General features: G+C 41.4%; 1 protein-coding gene across 2 annotated transcripts in view; it reads left to right on the top strand.

Annotated features, from left to right (window-relative positions):
- The first annotated feature begins 1,190 nt into the window (after positions 1–1,190).
- PHF21B (PHD finger protein 21B) overlaps positions 1,191–21,996 on the top strand; it is a 169,390-nt gene continuing 148,584 nt past the window's right edge. For both annotated transcript variants that reach the window (XM_086743676.1, XM_086743583.1), the window contains exons 1-3: positions 1,191–1,348; positions 1,972–2,004; positions 2,291–2,356. In XM_086743676.1, coding sequence (XP_086599802.1) covers positions 1,295–1,348; positions 1,972–2,004; positions 2,291–2,356 — 153 coding nt within the window. In that variant the 5' untranslated portion in view covers positions 1,191–1,294. The remainder of the gene's footprint in view (positions 1,349–1,971; positions 2,005–2,290; positions 2,357–21,996) is intronic.

Genomic DNA, 21,996 nt, shown 5'->3' with positions numbered 1-21,996 from the left:
CGGCTGGCCGCGCGCCGCCGGACAGGCCCGCTCCCAGCAGCGGGAGGCGCCAGCGGCCTGTGGCGGGACGGGGTGAGGAAGGGCTTCGCCGGCTGGTCCCGGCGGGGATGGGGAAAGGGGATCCAGCAGCGGGAGAAGGGGAGCAGAGAGCGGGGAGAAGATGGCGGGGAGAGGGCGAACTGGAAGAAACTTCCCCTTCCTCAGCCGTCGGGACCTGTCTCTCGCCAAGCTGGGGGACGAGGGGGCCCCAGCGGACACCCGCGGGGGCGGGGAAGGAAGGCCCTGACCCCCCGCCACGAAGAATCCCCGTGGTAGTGGGGGCCGCCCGGAGACGATGGGGGGGGGGAGGGGGGAGGGGGGGCTAAGAGGAGAGGGAGGTCGCAGCCCTCCCCGCCCCGCCCCGCGCCTCCGCCCTCTCCCCGCCCCTCTCCCCGCGGCCGCGCGCGCCGGCACTTTGTTGTTCTCTCGCCTACCGCCGCGGCGGCAGTGAGGGCAGGGCGCATGCGCGGGCCGCAAGCCTTCACTCCCCCCGCTCCTCTCCTCCCCTCCCTCCCCGACGCTCCCCCCTCCCTACCCCCCCCCACACCCCCCCCCCCCGCTCCATCCGGGCACCGCCGAATTAGCATCGAGGGCCGAGGCACAACTTTTTCCCCAGGCAAAGTGAAATCAAGGCGCGCACTCCGAGGAAATATAGTCCCTCCCGTTATTCTGCCCTCGCCGTCCCCATTGGCGGGGGCGGCGGGGCGGCGGGAGGCGGTGGAGCGGCGGTGGGGCGGAGCGGGGGCGGCGGAGGGGGGGGGGGGGGGGCCGGGCGCGGGGGGCGCGCGGGCGGGGGCGCGGGGGGAGGGGCCCCCCCTACTTTGGCGGAAAGTGAGTGATGAGTCTGTGTCCCCAGCAAAGAGGCAAAGAACTTGGTTTGCAGACTGAGTAGTTGTTTCTTTCGATTGTTGTTGTCGCTTTTTTTAAAGTATTATTGTTACTGCCATTCCTTTTTCTTTTTTTTTTTTAATTTTTTATTTTTCCTGGCCTTTCTTTCTTTCCTTTTTTTTTTTTTTAAAATTCTTTTTAATTTTTTTTTTTTTCCGTGGAGGGAGGGGTGGCTGGCGGGTCGGTTGCAAAAAGCGAGAGAGAAAAAAAAAAAAGAAAAAAAAAACAGACAAGAAAGGGAGCAAAAAGAAAAAAAAAAAAAAAGCAAGCCAAACAAAACCAAACCAAAAACCAAACCAAACAAACAAACAAAAAAAACTTCATTCGGATCTGAAAGTGGCAGGAAAGTGCCTGGCAAGTTGCAGGGATGGAGCTACACAGCTTGCAAGAGGCGTTAAAAGTGGAAATCCAATGCCATCAGGTAAAAAAATAAAATAATAAATAAGCAAATAAAAAAATGCTCTTCTATCCCCGGCGCTTTTTAGCGGGAGAGGAGGCTCAGAAGGGAGCCAGTGTTGCATGCTGATCGAGTCGCCTTTGCTTCTTGTCGCAGGGTCTATCGATCAGGGGCGGGGGGTGGGGGGGGGGGGAAGAGCGGGGCCGGGGAGGGGAGGGGGTGGCCAGGGCCGTGGCGGGGGTCCCCCCCAGGGCCCCCCCTCCCTCCCCCGGGCCCCCCGCGGCAATGGCGAGCACTTCGCCAAAGTAGTTTTGCGGCTTGTTTGGCTGAGTTTTTGTGTGTGTGTGTGGTGTGTCGTGGGGATGCGGAGCTAACGTTGCAGTCGGGGCTTGTGCGTGAGTGTGCGCGTGAGTGTGTGCGTGAGTGTGTGCGAGTGTGTGCGTGTGTGTGTGTGTTGGAGAGATTAGGACGAGACTTGAATATTTATGAGCTTTGCTTGAAACTGACTCGCAGTGTTTACTTGCCTCTTTGTTCCTTACCCCCCTCCCTCCCCCGTCCACACACATACATACATTTTAAAAAATCCATTAAACTTGAAACAGTTTCTAATTCCTCCTTTTTGGGGGGTGATTTTTTTTTTTTTATAGAAACTAGTTGCACAGATGAAGCAAGATCCACAGGTAAATGCAGATGCTTTTTTTTTTCCTCTTCTTCAGTATTTTATCCCTGCTGTAATAAGCGCAGTTGTGCTGGGACAGCAGGATGAGAAACTTTATCAGTAAGAGATCTCATTTTGTAGTCTGCACTGAGCTTTCTTACTAAGGAGGGTGTTTTGTGTGTGCATGCTTTCGTACGGCTTCGGTGGAACGGTTTTGCCTTTGAACAATTTCTAGATCGCAAGTTTATTCATTACAGGGGTTAGTTTACACTTTGCCTTTAATATGCGTCTTATTGCCGTTTTTGCAGAACGGGGATCTTAAGAAACAAATCCATGAAAGGCAATCAAGAATAGCAGCTCTTAATGAGAAACAAGTAAGGAACAGATCGATTCAGTTGTGTTTGGTTTTTCTTCGTGTTTTTACAATGCACTTTCTAAACATCCGAAAAGTGTCTGCGTTAGCTGAAAAATACCGACAGCAGGGAATGTAACAGCCATTTTCCTAAGCGTAAAGTAAGAAAATGCATGTTTTCAAAATGAGGTCTGATTCTCGGATGACTTGCTGGGGGGAAATAATGATTTTAGTGCTAGTAGTAAAAAGATAAGCAGTAGTTAAAACGTAAAAAAAAAAATGAGGCGTCCATTTTGAGTTGGTCGACATGTTTTAGGAATATGGAAAATTCTCCTGTCTTGGGCTACTTTGTGCACTTCCGTGTAATATGCCGAGCAAGAGTTGGGAGGGAGGAGGCTGGAGCCCAGTTCGGAGCCATTTCTAGGTTTGATTACAAAACTGATTTTTATTGATCACTTTATTTTATTTCTTTTCTTCTTTTTCTTTTCTTTTTTTTTTTTTTCCTCCCCACTTGCCTTTCTCTTCCCTTGGTCTGGTCTGACGTGTTAGCTTTTGATTCGAGTTCACTTAGGCACTTTCACTTTTTTCCCCCTTCCAAAAACACGAATAGAAACAGATTAACTTGTTTTAGCTGCCGGGGAAGGGGGGCAGGGGGGAACGGAGGAGGGGAACAAAACAAACCAGAAACCTTCCTTCCTCCGTTCCCCTCCCTTTCCCCCCCCGCCCTCCCCAAACTTTCTCATCTCTCTTTTTGTGCCGAGTGACCCCCCCAGGCCCGCCGCTCCGCCCGTGACCCGCTCCCCGCCCCGCCCCCCCCCCCCCGGGGAGGAAAGTTGCCGGGCGCGGCGGGGGCCTGGCGGGCGTTCAGCACCGCGGACAGCGGCCGCGCCGGTGGGCGCGTACTCACGCCGCGCACTCACACTCGCCCAACTCTCTGCACCTCCCCCCGCCTCGGTCCCCACGTTCAGCACTTCCAGTGCGGGAAGGGCAGTTGACAAAGCCAGCAGGAGATCTGCCGGCTTGACCGCCCCCTCGCCCCCCAGAGGTGAACTTTCCCTCTCCGCCCCCGGCCCTCCTGCCCCTCTCCAGCTCCCCGGGGGCCGGTTGGGCTGCGCTGGGCTCCCTTCCCCGTCCCTCGGCTCCCGGCCCCGCCGGCGGCGGCAGCGAGCGCGGTTCCTCCGGAATGCAGCAGCCCTTTCAGCACCACGGCCGGGGACAGCGCCGGTGGGGAGCCGAGCCGGAGGCCCCCGCGCCGCCGCCTCCCTCCCGCCCGGGAACCTCCGGGGGAAAGGGGGCACGTGTGCGATCCCACCCCCCCTTTTCTACCCCTTCTCGTCTTCTTTTTTTTTTTTTTTTTGTTTTTGTTTTGTTTTGCTGGAGTTGTGGTTAAAGTTGAAAAGTGATCCGTGCCCGTATGATCGGTGCCCATAGGTGATGGTGATTATATGCCACCCTTTTTCTCCCAGTTTATTGTAGTCAGAATTTGTCAGCACTCTCAATTTGGTAGTGGAAGCTTCCATTTTGTGAGGAAGGGGTGTTGGTTTCTTCTAACATGGAGAAAAGTCTGCAGAGTTTGAAGGTGGGGGATGGGGCCCCATTCATGCTGAACATTACCATTTTGATTGCTTTGATGCCATTTTTGGAGGGGGGAGGGGATAGAATACCCTACTCAGCAGAGCACAAAGATGTTTAATCACTGTATAGAATCAAATCAGATACTTTCTTTTTTAAAGCAAATCTGACACTACATGATAGCTAAGGGCTGTTAGTCCTTTTCTGCAGTGTAAAACAGCAAGTTGTTGACTCTAATAGTACTATACTGTGTAGAAGATTTTTTTTTAAAAAAAAACCCAAGGTAACAGCCTTTACTGCAACAATGCAGCTTTATGTGTTCTTTCTTCAATATGGAAATAGTTTTACTGTTCTAAGTGGGTATTTAGAACATACATTTGATCATTTTCCCCTCTATTGTAGCAACTATTTCAAGGCTGTTTAAATTTTTATGATGATAGTAAATGAGAAGCTATTTATTATGTGTCATGTTGGAATTTAGATAAGGCAGAGAGACACATTTGAAAATACAGTTTGAATGTTCTGATTCAGCTTGGTGAAAAAGGTTTTTGCTAAGCTTGTGCAACATATTTATGTATAATCCAAACTAACTAGTAAACAATCATCGTACATTTATGACTTGCCCTTCTCATAATCTTATAAATAAATCTATAAACTATGAAGTAATTAAACATAAAATACTAAAAATCTGTAAACAGCAAATTTGGCCTAGCAGGAAACCTACCATTTTTAGGCAAAAACCTAGATTTCTTTTACTGATTTTAACATCTTGTGCAACAAGAGCTTATAAATAAGAGACTAGCTGGTGATGTAGTGTCCTCTTGCTCCAGACTGCCACCTCTGGAGGTCTAAACTGAAATCTTTCTTGGGTCACAAGTGAAATGAGTTTGGAGGTCTTAGCCTTTGACTAAGTCACAAAACCATTGTGTAACTTTGCAGACTTGCTACAATTAGTAGTTGCTCTTTAGGGAATGGCTTATAAATAAACTATCAGTCCTTGAGGGCATGAAGAAGGTGTACTGAAGGCTGCTGAGACAATAGATAGGCTAATGTTGAACTGTTTAGTGGTTTCAAGCTCTCACTTTTGTGGCTATACCAAAACACTGATGTAAACTTAAGTAAGCAGTGTAAGCAGGGAGGTTATTTTTACATATGTATTTACATTCCTTCCCTCCTTCTTCTCCCCCCCCCCCCAGGTTTGTTTAGGCACAACTAATTCATAATTCAATAATGTATACCTTTGATTGTGCATGCACTGAATACAAAAGATGCTGAAATTGCATTTCAATTAAACTGCACATGAGGATGATGGAACAGATAGTAAAATGAATGGACGATCACATCATCCACATCTGTTAGAAACATAGCAGGAGTGTTATCTTTCAGTACCCCATTCATCAGTTTTCCATTGTAGCCATTGGCATTTGTGGCAATATTTCCTTTTCTTGAAAGTTACAAATAAAGACAGAAAGAACTGAATGACAAACTCAACTTGTGGTGCATGAGATAAATGTGTGAAGCAGACTTTTATGCACAGTTGGATTTTAAGTTGCAACCTAGTTAAGGATTCCTGTCTGGTCGTCAATATTTCTTTTATGTTGGTGGTTTAGAGGAATATGGAATTAAATGTAGTTTTAATATTTTCTCAGTGTTTTCAAATAAGTACTGTAGAGCCATGATTTTCATTATTGAAACGGTGCAGCTTCGATCAATATTTAATTTGGCATCCAACTCAGAAAGACAAAAGTTATACTTTTAACAAAAGCCTGTCTTTCGTATACTATAGTTTTGATGAATTGTAATAGCATTTGAGAGTGGGTTACCTCTTCTTTAACAAGATATGATGTGTGAAGACTCCATTAGTTGGTCCAGTGGTTTTACGCCTTCAATCTACAGCACATGCAGAGCAGCGGTAACATTTTTATCTAAATTGTCAAGCAACAAGCATTTATATGTAAATAAAAGAGCTGTCTTAAGAGCCAGCATTGGCCTTAAAAGCACACCAGAGGTGCTCTGCTGCATGTGTTTCTTTCTTTCTTTAGGTCCTTAAAGAGTCATTAAGGGTTTTTTAATATTAGAAAGTTGTCTCTTATTAATTAATAGATCAAGGTAAACAAATAAACGAACCTTTACTTGTTACTGATGTAAGTATTAGGTGGTAAGCTAGGTCTTAAAAACTAACAACGATCATGTGTGGACTACTGTATTTTCAGCTGTGTTGAACTCTGAATTCAGACAGCCTGTCCTGGAGCACAGTAATAAAAATATGTCTTCCTGAAAGACATTATGTATATGCCATTCACTTGTGCACTGCCTCATTTCTTTACCATAATTTACTATCTATGCAGAAAATCAACATTCGTTTCAGGCACACTCTCTCAGCCTGTGTTATTGCTGGTTTGTATTTTTGAGTAGTGTATCTGAAATTAAATCGCTGACTGTATTTTGCCTGTGGTGATCACCAGCAAAGCCTGTTTGTGGAAAGTGTTAGACTTCTTAAAATTTAAATACAGTTCTTACTCAAGTTGTTGGAAACAATTTAGCTCAAGATGTCTGGTTTTACTGATGTTGTCTCTTTATTTTGGGGAAGAGGAGGAACTGGTTGTTTTGGTTTGTCAAAATTCATGCTGCGCTATGCCTGGAAATGGCAGCATTGTTTACACATGTTAAAGGGGAAATTATTGACATTTGCCAAAGCTCAGTATTTCATACGGCTGGGTACTTTCAGAATTGTCGAAGTAAAATACAAATTGTAAGCTTCAGTGAAAACTGAGGTAAAACCTGAAAGGCATTTCCAAATCAAGTTGAACCTAATGTCAATTTCTGTCTGTACACACAGCTCTCCTGTTTGTTGTGACAAGAATTGCATCTATGTATGTTCATCTCAGCAGAATTTGATTCGCAGGACCTTAGTGAGCACTCGCTGAAGTTGAGGGAGACAAGGTGATGAGCTCATAGTTGAAGTATTAAACATTTCAATCACTACATTGAGTCTTTAAACACAAAGACAATGGGTATTAAATACGGGCTTGACTTCGCAGTTCTTGTGCACACTGAAGTCCCGCTGACTTTGCTGGGAAACCTGAACAACTACAGAATCAAATGAACTTACTGGATCAAAGTAAAGATTAGTTCTGGATTGTAATTCAGAAAGCTTCAGTTCCTTTTTTTCCTTTTGCTAGAATCAGCTAGTAATTTACTGGTTGCTTTGCCATCTGTAGAAAAAGTGACAAAACTAGGGAAGAATTTACCTTCAGCTCCTTGGAGGAGAAACTTGGGACTATAGTTTGCATAATGGCAATCCTAGCATTCTGTTTGTGCTTTCAGTAATACTATGTTGAGGTTCCCTGTTCATATTGGGCAAAAAGGGTAATAAAGGACATTTTCATGTGAAACACAATGGAAATATGTATACTTGTGGCTTTCTGCCTTCCATTAGGTTGCCCTTATAAGATTCAGGGAAAGTGCACATCTGCAATGAAAATGTGTACTGGAGGGGGTTAGAACCACCTTTTGTTTGGTAGCTGCTTGACTGGCATGTGAAATGCTATTTTTCTTTTCCAGCATTTTTCTTTGACTGTACACTTCTCTGTACTTGTACAGTATGTCACTTGGCAGGGCTAAGAGTTGAAAAGTGAACGTTACATTCATTCTAACCATTTTAAAGGGTTCACTTTGATATTTTAGCCACTTAAAACACCTGCTGTCAGAACAGTACAATTGATTTCAATTAACTTTGAATTTCTTCAATAAGATGACTCTTATAATAACTCCAGTAATCCCATGATGCCTCATTAGAGGAGCTGGCTATGATTATTATCCCTGTGATTTAGCAATTTTTTCCTTACAATGCCTTTGTCTATTCAGAAAAAGGAATTATGCCAACAATACCTTTTTATTTCACATCTGGTTTTATACTAACGGTACTGCTACCTGTTACACATTGTAAAATATCTAATTTGTACTTGCAGCAAACAGGTATTTGTTCAGATGTACACGATTCTTTGGTAGGGAGACCCTTGCAAAGAAACTTTAGTTCTTCATGGGAACTCTACATCTTGGAGTTAGAATTTGTTTTAATTTTTTAGTAGACACTTGGATAGTTAAAAGTGGTGATTCTGCAGGAGTCTTTGTCTAGACCTCTGGTTTAATGGAACAGATTCTCCACTGGTTCATGCCATGTGTGCAGCTCATCCAGAACAGTGTATCGTGTCAAATGTTTATACCAGTTCACCTTGTCCCAGGATCTGGTCCACGGACTCATTCTGCTTGTGGAAGAAAACGGGAATATGCTTCTAAATGTCCCCTTTCCATAGCGTGATGCTAGAGAAGGGATTTTGAATGGTGATTTTAAATCACATTTCCAGTGGGATACTGCATCACTCTAAACACTTCTGGCATGTTCAAGTAAAGAAACTCCCTTTTCATCTCATTCCAGATTTGGTTTTCAAGTTGAAAGCATGAAGGCGTATAAAGGCACGTTAATACAGAGTTACTTTTAACTTTTCCCTCTATGCCTTTCTCTTTGTGATCAAAGATAAAATATGCAGTATTTTTGTACTTGATTATAAAATGATACCTCTCCCTCCCCTCTGCCCCCCCCCCCAAAATAAAATCTGAAGCATCAACACAATTTCTGATCAATAGAGTTAAAGGGTAGAAGTTTGCAAATCAATAAGACAAGGCCGTGGTAAATGGTGTATGTGTGGCCACGATGTCAAAGAGGGCAATTTGTACATGCAGAGTAGTTGGAGGTACGGGAAGTATAAAAATGGGCTGCAAGTTTAAGATAAGAACAAAGAAGAACAAAAAAAGAATTAGACTAATTGAAATGCAAATTTGTCTTTCTGCCATTAAAGTAGACAGTTATTTCAACCTAACAGACTCGTATTTGGTCTATCCAGTCCTTGTTGAATCACCTTAAACGCACTTCCCTTATATGCGTGTATATAAATGTACGTCTATCTTTTTCTTTTTTTTTTTCCTAAAGGTGGTACTACTTTTTTATTTGGAAATATTCTTCTTGAGCCAAAGTGTACTTCCTTAAACGTGCTTTCTCCCCCTCTCTCTCTTTTTTGAATCAGCTACTTATTGTTATGTCGTAGCAATTTCCAGAGTGTCATATGAAATTGCTGATGCGGCTTAGTTCTAGCTACAACCTGCAACTGCCAATAGTAAGCATCTATTGAAATCTAATATGTACCACAGGCCTTTTTTTTTTTTTTTGCACATGTACAGGCAGACCCTTCTGGTTATTACACAGAGACAGTGGAAAAATATGAGGATGTATTTTTTTTTTTTAACCAATGAAGGAGTTCAATATATGTGTGAGTTTAAGCTACAAAATGACCCTTTTGACTGAACAAAAGTAAACCAGAGAACTGGCTGCAGTAAAAGCAAAACAATAAGTATCTGGGAGCTCTGTAGATGTGATGGGTGGTGTTAATTTGAGTTTTTGAGAGGCAATCTTATTTTCAGAGTTGGAATTTAATTTTAAGAGCCTGGGCGTTGAGGCTGTGGCAAGAACAGTGTGTTCACCTGAAACTTTGTCTGATTGCCTGCATTTAATCAAGAGAAGCATACAATTGGTCTTGAAAGAGAAGTTAAATCTATATAGTGTATAGGTCGTTTTCCTTTCCACATTGATTTAACTTGATCGTGTTGGTACTTTGTGCTGTAGTTCACCTCTTATCCAGAGAGAAGGAACGGAATAGCCTTTCTCCGCAAACTTAGCGATTGATGACAAACCTTACAAGGTTACAGAAAGGGAAAATGTATATTACATGTTAATTAACATGAGTCAAGTGAGAATCATTGATGCTTTTGACATGCAACAGAGATTAACCTGCATTTTCTGTAATTTTCCATTTTTCTAAAGCACTTTGAATCAGCTAAGATTGCCTAAAGATTTATTGGTGAACTGAAGCTTTTCTAAGACTGAGAAAGATGAGAGAAGCTTCCATTCTCAGAAATGTACAGACTCCAGTGTCTCTGTGTATAAATGTGCTTGTGTGTGTGCGTGTGTGGTTGGGTGTGAGCATAAGGTCTTTCTCTTTGATATCATTCAGGCAGAAAGCCAATATGCGCATGTAAATGAGCCTGAAAATGTAATTAAAAATATATACATACTGGGGACTGTGATACAGAATTTAATATGAGATGTGGGTTGCAAAGTGACAAGTAACATTTCCTATATAATCACTGATACTAACTCTCATCTTTGATTTATGCATCTCATGTGTTATTAAGTGCCAAATAGATAAATGCTGGAATTATATCTTGAGATATAATTTCACCACAGTGAGTGAATGCAAAGTATGTTTTGCCCATACTTTTCCCCTCAAGCAAAACAAAAGCCAAAATGCACCTACCATGAAAATGTTACTGTGGAGACTAAAAGTATTGTATATAAGGTCAGATAAAGACCTCTTTGATAACGTCTTTCCTGGCAATAAAATGTGACAAAATAGACTTACTTGTGTCATTAATGTATTAAAGATCAAGGAAATTCTGCAAATCGTTAGCACACATCTAAGAACTCATATACGGATGGAAAAAGAGAAAAGACTGCCAGGTGAAAGACATAAACAATCTTGGCCTTTATTTCAGTGTAGATAACAAAGGCTCGCACATAAAAGCTTACACGAGAGGCATCTCAGAAACTCCAAACTTCAGGCAAGAAGACAGTTTCCTTTGCCTGAAAGTATTTCCTAAAAGTTAGGTTAGAGTGCTGGGTGCAGAAGCTGACATTTCTGCTCTCCAGCTTGGGGAGAAGCTACTTGGAAAAGATTTAGTTTGCGTTTGAAAATACAAGTGGAATCCAGATGTGTTTCTAGCAACAGCTCCGCAGCCCATAAATATATACAACCTAAGCCAGTGCCTTATTTACGTTATTTTATTAACATTCATTGCTGAGTGGGTTTGAATGGAGCACAATCTCTCATATAGAGGATCTAATTATAAACACAAGGGACAGAACCAAATAATCAGTCTTTAAAGGGAAAAGAGTCTGGCAGCTTTGTTTAAAGTGTCCTTTAATGAACTTCTTTAGCAGCTTGTATCTTAGCAACACATTTTATTACATACCAGTGCGGGAGAAGCAGTTTGCAGATGGAGTTGCACGCAGTAATTTATTTCCCCCTCTTTTTTTACCCTTTTTTTTTTTTTTTCCTACTTCTCTGTGGTGACTCAACTGGAATGTGCCGAGTAGCTTTTCTAACACCGATAGCTCACTCGAAATCCCCGATTGGTTCATTTGTATCTGTTCTATTTTGTTAGTTGATGAAAAAGGCATTTAGTATAGTAAATTCATAGTGATTTTGCTTGCTCCTAGAAATTCAGGTATGACTGTTTTGAATAGGCATGGATTTAAATTAAAAACAACCCGTGCTTTTTTCAACACACTTTTTTCCTTGTATGTATTTCACTCAGTGCTAGTCCTCCTTGCACATAGAGACAAGTTTACAGATTTGTAGGTTATTTACTCTCCACTGTTACAGGGGGTTGTTTTAATCTATCGTCCTTCATTCCTCTAAAACTAATTGGAATACAGCAGTGACAGGAACACTTGCAGTCTTTCTTCTTAGACCAAACCTGGCACTTAAACTGCGAATATATTAAAAAAATAACTGGTGTTTTAAAACCAATTGCAGTAATGCACTACTCTCACTCCTTCAGATGACCTATAGTGCTTGTCTTTGTTGAAAGAAATACTTTTTGTTCTCTCTGTTACTAATTGCAGACCAAGTTCTGCTTATATGTTTTCAGTGAAAAAGTCTGTGAGTAGCTCTTTTCAGTAGAGTCTGTTGAGGAATGCAGTACTACTGAGGATGTGTGTGAGCAATTGAATCTAGACTTCATTTTTTTTTTTCTCATAAATTAAAGGGAAAAATTGCCTTTTATGAGCAAACTAGCTACCATTCAGCTCAATTTACATTTTCTGCTGGCTAGGCAGGTGTAAATCCAGAAATGTATTTCCCTGGAGTTCACTGGAGTTACCTAGAGTTTGCACTTGGTGTGATAAAAAGCAGAATCTGACCAAAGGGAGAAAAGCAGGTGAGGAGAGGAGAGGGCAGATGAAGGCAGTCCAGAATGTTAGGAGAATCCACAGAAGATGGAGATTGTTGGCTTAAGGATATTGCTCTGGGGATGGTTTCATCAATTGTCTGTTAAGAGCTAATATGTTAGGGGTTGATATTAAAAAAATGACGACATCCATCCATTCTATGAGGTCCATTGATATTTGCAAGTAGACAGGAGATGGTTTTAAAAAGAGATTGAATTGTTTCTTTGCCTAACATTAGTTAAATCTAAATGTATTTCCACTAATTGGTAAACTGTTACATCTGTTGGCTTTTTTGTTCAAAACTGAAGTTTCCTTTCACTCCAGAATCTGGATCGTTGAATGGATAGATTTGACTCCAGTTTTCTGTTTTCAGTATGTCAGGTGACAGTCTGCCTGTTTTACCCTTTGGATCTGCAATATCTCAGCCTTAGTAGGAGCATAAAAGAAGTCCTTTGAACTTTAAAAACATAAAGTATACCACAAATGGAGGAGTAAAAGACAATCCCACATACCTTTAGAATGCTGTGATATTAGACCCAAGACAGAAGGATGTCCTCTAAAGCCAAAAGCTATTAAGTTGCCATGTGATTAAGTTACTTTTTTTCTTACGCAATTTTTGCGTTGTTTATTAGCTTAAATTGGATTGAAAAAACTCTAAACTGGGGGAATGCATCAGAATCTTTCACATCACCAGGATTAATGGTGACAGCCTGAACTGTCGAACAAACTAAATCATGAAATTCACAATATTGCTAGAGAAAGGGGTTATATGTTTTTCTGCAACTGTATTGGCCGTAACAGAAGGGACTGGCAGTTTCTGGTACAATTCATGTCCTGTCATGAGAAATAGTATTTATGCGATGCACAATTTGAAGACTATGTCTCAGGGTCATTTTTTAAAATGTAGTAATGGTGGGAGTATTTACATCAGTGTAAAAGCAAGAATCTTAACATATTAACAAGAAATTTCCTCCACAAGTGTTGCAGTAACAGAGGACAAAATGAATAACTTAATTATTTTTTGAAACATTTAGGAAGCAATTAGGAACCTGTGTATCAGATTGGCCAAAACAAATCAACTAGTTCCGGTTGTTCATTTTTCCTTCAATAAAGAAATTAAATATTGTTATTTCTAGAAACTTCTTTAACCTTATGAGCGCTAGCACTGTACCTTGTTACAGAAGTACTTTTACTAAGGGAAACTTGAAGGAACTAGATGAAGCAAAGACTCATTTATAAACAATGAGAGCAGGAACAATAGAAAGCTGAGTGCATTCTGCATGAATAATATAGCTGAGGGTTGTGAAAAGCCTATGATTTTCGTATGCCAAACTCAGTGTGGGAGTGCAGCATTCAGCTGATTTTTTTTTACGTTGGAGATTCATCCCTTCTCCCCTCCACGTGTATGTGCAAACATATGCACACAGAGGACTAGCATTGATGATTAAAGAGGGAAGTCATCAGCAGCTCCTATGCAGTGATGTTGAGACTTGAGTGTAAATTCATAAAAATGATGTAGCTTAGGTTGAAATCTAGGCCAACGCTTAGCTTTAATATATGCTTTAGGTAGGTGGAAGAAAGGCTGAAGACTTGTTTTAAGAATAGAGTCTGAGCATCAGTCTCTATTCTTGGCTGTGAGTCTGACTTTGTTTGCATTCATGAGTTTTTAAGTCAGAGAGCTTACAAGGCCTTCAGTATGAACTCATATTTCTGGCACCTTTGGATATATAATTTTTATTTATGAGACTAAATCTGGATTTAAGCTCTGGATTTCAGGCCTCTTGGTTGAAAAATTTTGGCTGTAGTTGGTTATTTTATCTTTTTTTCCTGTTACATTTTCTTAATTAAAGTCATTCTTCTAAAGATGCTCTTTGGATCTGGGTCTGACTTTGTCCTGTGTGCATTCAGTGTTTGGCTTAATGAGATTCTCTTCCAGAACTCCCAGACCATACGGTAATGCAAACAGTGAGTAATAAATTGAAGGCAATAGTAGTTGAAGTTTAGCCGTACACAGTGGCAGAATAAACTTTCCCCAAAACTCATTCTTTTAGTGTCTTTGCCAGATAGGTTACAAATACAGAGCAAGTAATCTAGAAGTTTCCGCGCTTAGGCTGGCTGAGGTGTTCCATTCCATCCACTGTTATGGATATGCAATCCTGTGAAGATGTTCATAGTTTTATAGAAAAAAAATAGTTATTTTCTTAAAGTTGAATTGTTGGGGTTTTGTTTGCTGTTCAGTCCCTGATTGCTCTTTGAAATTGCCACCTGTTCATTTGAGTGCTGCCAAATGGTAATGATGGATTTTGTAAGATGATCCAATGTCCTGAAAGCTAGACTGAAATCCACTAATGTATTTCCTGAAGATCTTTCTATGGTGTGGCACCTTTTAGTTCTACTAGTGTTAGCTGGACACAGTGGCGAGCAAAAGCTCTGTCCATAATTACAATTTCTGATAGTCTTCCATTTTTCTTCACCATTTCAAAAAAAAACAAAAAAAAAAACAAACAAAAAAAAAGGGAAGAGGTATGACATAAGTCAGATTAAGATTTTGTAGCTTTGTTGGGTTCTGTTGACCTGTAACTGTTGATACTTCCTGAGCATCTGGGCCAAGTGGACATAACTTCCCCCCACCATCCCCAAATGACTCTTTATTAAAAAAAAGTCCTAAATTAGCCAACCCCTGATGCAATGTTTGACTTGCTTAAATGAAGAGTAAGAATCTTAGGAATCTAGTTTCAGCTGAAACCACTGTTTGTTTGCCGATGATCTTTCTTGAAAGACTGTGGCTAAACCTTCAGATTTTGGTGTCACTTGCAGTTGTTTCTTAAAAAAATAGCTTTGAACTAGCTGAAAATTACTACATATTTATTTAACAATTTATTATTGCTTGAAAAAGATCTGTTGATCATCAGATGCTTAAGTATTCATCAGCTGGGCTATTGCAACCTATCATGTAAATATATAAAGTTTTTAAAATGCATAGTTCTCACCAGATTGGACACATACATGACCTGAGGTTTGTTGAAATGTGAATTCTTGACACAACTGAGCTCAGAACTCTTATAGACTGTTGAGTTATGATCTGCTGAAGGAATTTTACCTTCCCAGGTTAAGGATCCGTTAGGTAGGAACAATTGCTCCAAAGTCATTACACTATTTTCAACTTAGAAAAGCTTGAAGTTAGCATTAATGGAGTACTGAACTTCTATGGGAATTTGGCTTGATATGCTGAATGTGCAAAGAATCAGTCTTAAACAAAAAATATTTGATTGCTTTACAAGCCTATCCACCATTATTCTGAGAGAACTGTCTGCTGTCTAGACTAAGAGCATCCCAAATGTTTTTGTTTGTTTGTTTGTTTGGTTTTTTTTAGTGGAAATAGCTTGGAAGGAGAAGTAGACACAGAGATTTATGTTTCAAGGGCCAGATTCTGCCAAACTCAAGGGCTTTGGCATAAGCACCCTTCATATTGTAAAGAGAAAAATTCCCCTCCACCTGGCGGAACTTTCCAGACTGTACGGACATAGAACCACCCAAAGAGCACAAGAAACAGGAGTAAGCGATGATATCTAGAACAATGAGAGTAAAGTTTAAGCTTATGGGTTCTTTGTGAACAAAACAGGGAGACCGCAGTATTGGGATGGCAAATCAAGATGGATATGTGAGTGTTTGAGATGGGAAGGTGATTGACTTTCTCAGTTCATGGCAAAAAGGAGGCTGAGGAGTCTCTGTGGAGGAACTGCTAGCAGGCAGGTTGTGACTGTATGCATACTCGTGGCTGGCATAGGTCTAAGCAGTTTCCCCTTCTCACTTTTCCTCCTTTCCCACAAGAAATAGAAGCTAGCATTTTAAGACTAATTAGCTAGTGATGATAGAACTTCTGTTCTGCAAGTTTGATGCTAGATGGGGAGTTAAGATGAAGATTGATACTCCTATGCACACTTTTCAGTCTTAACTCTGTTTATTTGCATGAAGTTGATCCATTCTTGCATGGAACAAACTTTTGCTGAATGTGTACCCAGGAAACGTGCAGGGAGTTGAGCTTTAGTATGACTCCGACCAGTAGTGGTTGGAATTGTCAAAATGCTATGCATTTTTATTTAAGGCTAATATACTCCATCTTTTTTTTTAATTACCAGCTATAACTGGAGGTGTGATTGATTTTCTATAGTGGAGTGTCATTACTAGGCTTTCTATATTCGGGTGTCCATGTTAAAATGTTTGATTAACCCTCTCGTTAGAGTTACATCTCCGCTGAGTGTAGTAATTTAAAGCTAAATAATTTCATTTGAACTTTTTCTTAACTCCCAGAATGGATGAGTCAATTTTCTTACCTTACCTGTGTACCAAGAGGTAATATAAAGCTAATCTAGCAAAATGCATGAGGGGCCCTCTCCTTTTTGTTTAGGTAGGTAAATCTACCTCAGCTTTCATTGGGCAAGTAAGAAAATACATCAGCGTTGTCTGAGAGATGTTCACATCTGATGCTGTCACTTGCCGTGACTTAAGATGATCTGTTTCTGATGTGGATGTTGATAATGCTCTCTGAGTAGTGGAAGTACTTGTATAGTGAAAACGGAACTTCTGCTAGTCACTGGTAGTTGGATTGGCTCACAGCTGGCTTCCTATCTTTACTGCATGGCCTTGGCTCTTTCACCCTGCAGGATTTTTAGGTTGAAACATAAAACAGTACCTTCTTGTGATAAGATACTTGCTGTAGAAAAGTAAGCAAACATAATTGGAAGAAAGCATACTAGTGGCATTCTTTGATGTTAAATAATACTGGCTATTCTAAAACAAGGGAACAGATGAGCAGTCTTCCAATATTTCTTTTTTTTCTAAAAAAGTAGCATTCTTTCACCCAAAACTTTACCACTGCAGACCTTCAGTGCTACTAGCAGCTGTGTAAGCAGCCTGATAGGAGATCAAAATGCCAGTGGTGCTTCCTCTAACCAAACTGGGGACTGTAGCGGTTGAGTTAGGTCTCACACTGACCTCATGGTCTGAGGGTTGTGCCATGATGTAACTGACCGCTTTTTTTTTTTTTTCCCCCAGCTCAGATACCACAGGTATAGTTGACTTTATATGAATCTTGCCTGACACACAATCATGATTTCTTGTTGTCAGGATGTTTTTCAATGGCATGAGACTCCTCCACAGTAACAAGTCTGCATAGAAACACACAGCTGTATCACAATTAAATGGAGAAGTATGTGTGCTAAGGGATTAGTGTGTAGCGGTGTGCTTGGTGTGTAACATATGTTTCTTTAAAACTTTGTGAGATGTATGGTGGGTAAAGGTAAATTATACAGTGGTCCTCTGCAGCTACAATAGAAATGAAAGTTGGGTATTGTGTTAGCCTCAGAGAAGTGACAAGAAGAATGAGGTTCTGGAACAAATTTCCAATAGAGAAAGTGGAAGCAAACAACCAGTCTCTTAATATCCACAGGAATCTGTGACATGCAAAGGTGTTGAGGAGCCTTGACTGGCTGCAGGGGAAGAAAATACATAGCAGCCACTTGTTCGTGAGCTATAATGTTTGAAACTATTCCTGCAGGATACAGAAAATGTTAAGGGATGAAAGGGTAAATCAACATGTTAGCCAGTCTCTATTTACTGCATGTGGGGAGTGAGTATCAGCTGTCATAAATTTCCTGATGTACAGATGCTTTTGTCATACTAAGAAACTGATTTCAAAATTATTTTCTGTTCATAGGAGTGTCTGTTATAGTGACTTGAATACAGTTTTTTTTTCAGAATAGAGGTTGCTGACAAATAAAGAGTTGCTGACAAAATAGAGTTTGTAGGACAGAGTTGGTATTCTGACAGTAAGTCAGAATGTTTCTGACATTTAGTTTTTCATTGTGGTTTTGGTACCTGGAAGAGCCATGAAATGTTTTTCTGGAGTGCAGTGTTGCACTCAAATACAGGGTGGTAAAGAGAGGACTCCATACACAGTCAGTCATGGGGGTGACAGTTTAAGTTCTGACGCTGGTATTTCTTTTTTGCTGCCAGGAAGCACCAGAAGATGGCATGGTTTGTACAGATGCATGCTTGAAAGTGAATGAGTGAGCTTGTGAAACTGCTATTAATAATCCTGCGTAGGGTGTTAAACAGTATCATAAAGAAAAGCAGCAACATGCAGTATTTTAATCCTTATTTCTTCTTTGTGCCAGTAAGGGACAGCAGTGAAGTCCAGCCTATCCACCTGTCCTTTTCTGAGTTTGGATGGCATGAAAAAGGGGAGGGAAAAGTGAAAAGAAAGCAAGCATGATGTAATCTTGGTGCAACATACACAGAAAGGTCAGACTGGCAAAAAGGGATCTTGATAGTAACTGGAAAAGATGGCACTTTCTCTCAAGAATTTTGACGTAAAACTTTCTATATCTCCTCTGTATCTGTCAGTTCAACCCTGAAATGCAAAGACTTATCCCTCTCACTTTCCCCTTCTCTCCCCTCAGTTCTCAGGAAAAATGCTGTGAGGAGCACAGGGTGTTAAGATACTATTTTGCCATCTTAACTGAAGTGCCAGAGTCTGCTAGCTTTGGAGATTCAAGGTGTGAAAGTATTTGTTTCATCTTAACAATCCTATAGTTAGAAAAAGTAGGAGTGTATTTTAAAAAGCCATGTTTGTGGGATTCTGCAGTATTAGCAGGCTCTGCGTGGCCTCCCGACATTTTCACTGGAGGAGAGGAGGTGGCTTCCACATCTCACTCTGCTCCTTTCCACGCGCAGAGGTCCCAGCTGTGATCCAGCGGGAGGAGAATTGGTGGAGCTTTGGCTCTTTGAGTCACGATAGCCTGACCAATGCACATTATCATTGACTTTTTACAAATAGAGACAGAAGTGTATTTGTTTTCTTCCATGGGAGGAAGAGGAGAACATGAGAGGAGCTGTGTATGATGTGAAGCTACAAGATGCTGTTAATTTCACTTTATTGAACTGAGCCAGCAGATAAGCACTTATATTATTTTGTTGGTGTTTGAAAAGCTAGAACAGGGAGGCTACTAAGAGGTGATAATGCACATGGGCACATTTGAAAGGAAATTTTTCTTTTGATCAGATACAGGTAGAAAAGGATTGCCTGTGCTTTACTGGACCCAAAGTTTGCTTTCACACAGCTGAAACTGTATGTTATACAGGTTTTTACCAGTTTAATGAAAGGGTACTTCAGTGCAGCAGTTCGAGATTATGGACCAACTGGTTAATATTTCTCTAGCTTTCTGAAAGTATAAATAACTATGAAAATGTAAAGAATTATACAAATTCTGAGTTAAAAATTAATTAGTAGGGATATGAATTTAGACATGAAAAGAGCAAGTTAAAACTACCTCCCCTACCATAATTGTTTCGGCATGTGACATGCTGTGGCTCATAACCACTGCATTGTAAAATTCATAGAAGAACTATGTGGTGAAAGTCGATAGTGCATAGTTGCTGTGATTTTTATTTTTATTTTTTTTAATCATTCACTACCAGAGACTGGTGTTTTCTTTTTAAGGGCAGGTTGAGTTTAACTCTGTTGCTTCATCTTTTACGAATCTTTGAGGCAGAGAGCTTGATAGAGAGTCTGATTCTGATGTACACCAGGAGTAACTGCAGAAGTTAGTGGAGTGCTGTAATGTTGAAACTGCTTTGAGACTGACCACAGTACTTACAAGAATACTTGAAATTTGCTCTTTGCCATCCTGTAGGCTTGTTTCTGCAAATGGGACGTTTGAATATACGGGGACCTCTGGGAGATGGGTCATATTTTCTGCTAGTTTAACATTTTCTGAAATCAGTACATTTATGCTAGTGGTGAACTTGGCTCAGTATGGGCCAAGGTGAGATTTCAAAGGTGGGATTTTAGCAGAACTACCACATTAGCGAACTCAGTTCCCTTCTTTTCGTCTCTTCTCGTGCTCTCTTTCACTTTCTGTGGCAACTACTGTATTCTGATGCAGAGATACACATAAGCACATTGACTTGCACAGGTGTGTAGTTTGGATTTTCATGCTGAAGCCGGAGGTGTATTTATTACACAAAGAATCTGTGTGTTTGTTGAAGTGTGAAGTGTGAAGAGTCAGTGATTGTTTTACCTTGTTGACCACAGCCTTTGGGCATTGGATTATTATTTCAAACTTCTTTGGAGTAACTCATCCTAACTGGAATCTCAGACTATCTGTTAAGGATGCTGGAACTCCCTGATGGTTAGAAAAGCCAACCAATGGATTTTCACAGTCTGAAAGAGCTGAAGGAAGGTTTGTGTCAGACTCTCTTTTTTTTTTTTTTTTTCCCCTGGCTTTATTGGAGTAGTTAGTAGTTAGAAGTAAACATTGTGTTGGATCATTCTGGAATTTTATATCTATGCAGGATCATGTGAATCAACATGATTCCCATGCCAGCCTCCCGTGCCAACCTCATGAAGTTCAACCAGGCCAAGTGCAAGGTCCTGCACCTTGGTTGTGGCAATCCCAGGCACAAATACAGGCTGGGCGGAGAATGGATCAAGACCAGCCCTGAGGAGAAGGACTTGGGAGTGCTGGTGGATGAGAAGCTCAACATGAGCAGGCAATGTGCCCTTGCGGCCCAGAAGGCCAACCGCATCCTGGGCTGCATCAAGAGAAGCGTGGCCAGCAGGTCGAGGGAGGTGATTCTCCCCCTCTACTCTGCCCTGGTGAGACCCCACCTGGAATACTGTGTCCAGTTCTGGAGCCCCCAACACAAGAAGGACATGGACCAGTTGGAGAAGGTCCAGAGGAGGGCCACCAAGATGATAAAAGGGCTGGAGCACCTCTCTTATGAGGCCAGGCTGAGAGAGTTGGGGCTGTTCAGCCTGGAGAAGAGAAGGCTCCAGGGAGACCTTATAGTGGTCTTCCAGTACCTAAAGGGGACCTACAAGAAAGATGGGGAGAGGCTGTTCAGTAGGGCCTGTTGCGATAGGACAAGGAGTAATGGTTTTAAAATAGAGGGGGGTAGATTTAGATTAGATATTAGGAAAAGATTTTTTACAATGTGAGTTGTAGAACACTGGAACAGGTTGCCTAGAAAGGTGGTGGAAGCCCCATCCCTGGAAACGTTCAAGGCCAGGCTGGATGAGGCTCTGAGCAACCTGATCTAGTCAAGGATGTCCCTGCTCCTTGCAGGGGGGTTGGACTAGATGACCTTTGAAGGTCCCTTCCAACTCTAACCATTCTATGATTCTATGAATCACTTTGCAGATGGGATGCTTCCAAGTATAAAGAGTCTATAAATTATGTAACAAAACCTAATTTTCAAACTGAAACTACATTAACCACAGTGGAGGAAGGAAACGCTGTGCATGTCTAAAGCTAACATTACAGGATTGCAGTCAGAAGCTTGTAATGAATACGGGGAGTTAGGTTTTAAATACGGTTCTGTATCTGTAGTTGCATTGCCTCTCTGGTATGCTCTTTCGTGTATTCCTTATGGCATAGAAGTAGTGCAGTTAAGTGCAGCTCTGCTCTGAGAAGTGTCAGTGTGTACACTTAGACTCTTGCTCAACAGATTTGCTTTTTGCTGTGTAGCTTAATGATGCAGCATTGGATTTTCAAAAGCTCTCGACAATGGCCTATACTATCTCTTGCAGATATCAATAGGAGTTTTACTATTGACTTCAGCTGAAGCAGACTAAGTGCTTCTACAGTGAGAGCTTTTGTTGAAATCTGTCTGTAACAACTGTCCCATGTGTACCTTGTCCCCAAGCCCTTGATCAGTGAGGTTCCTGTCTCTAGTGTCAGCCTTAGTCCAGCATCCCCTGGGGTTTTCTGATTGGGAAGGGACAATAGACAGTAGGACTGATACTCATTAAACTTCACTAAATTTGAGGGAACTGCCCAAGGAACATGTTCAGAAGTGACTTTTTTCCCAATTGCCTTTAACATGTTCTTCTTTCCTTTCTAGGTTTAGTCAATGTTGCTGTCACCAGTAGAGACTGGGCCAGATCCAAAGCCATTTCAAAGTCAATTGGAAGGTCCCTGGCATACAGCCTGGATTCAGTTCCACTTCTTTACCAGTTAGAC

This window comes from Chlamydotis macqueenii, chromosome 1 (genome assembly GCF_036417535.1).
Source record: "Chlamydotis macqueenii isolate bChlMac1 chromosome 1, bChlMac1.mat, whole genome shotgun sequence".
In the NCBI taxonomy this organism is placed as follows: Eukaryota; Metazoa; Chordata; class Aves; order Otidiformes; family Otididae; genus Chlamydotis; species Chlamydotis macqueenii.
This window is presented reverse-complemented; position numbering and strand designations above follow the sequence as displayed.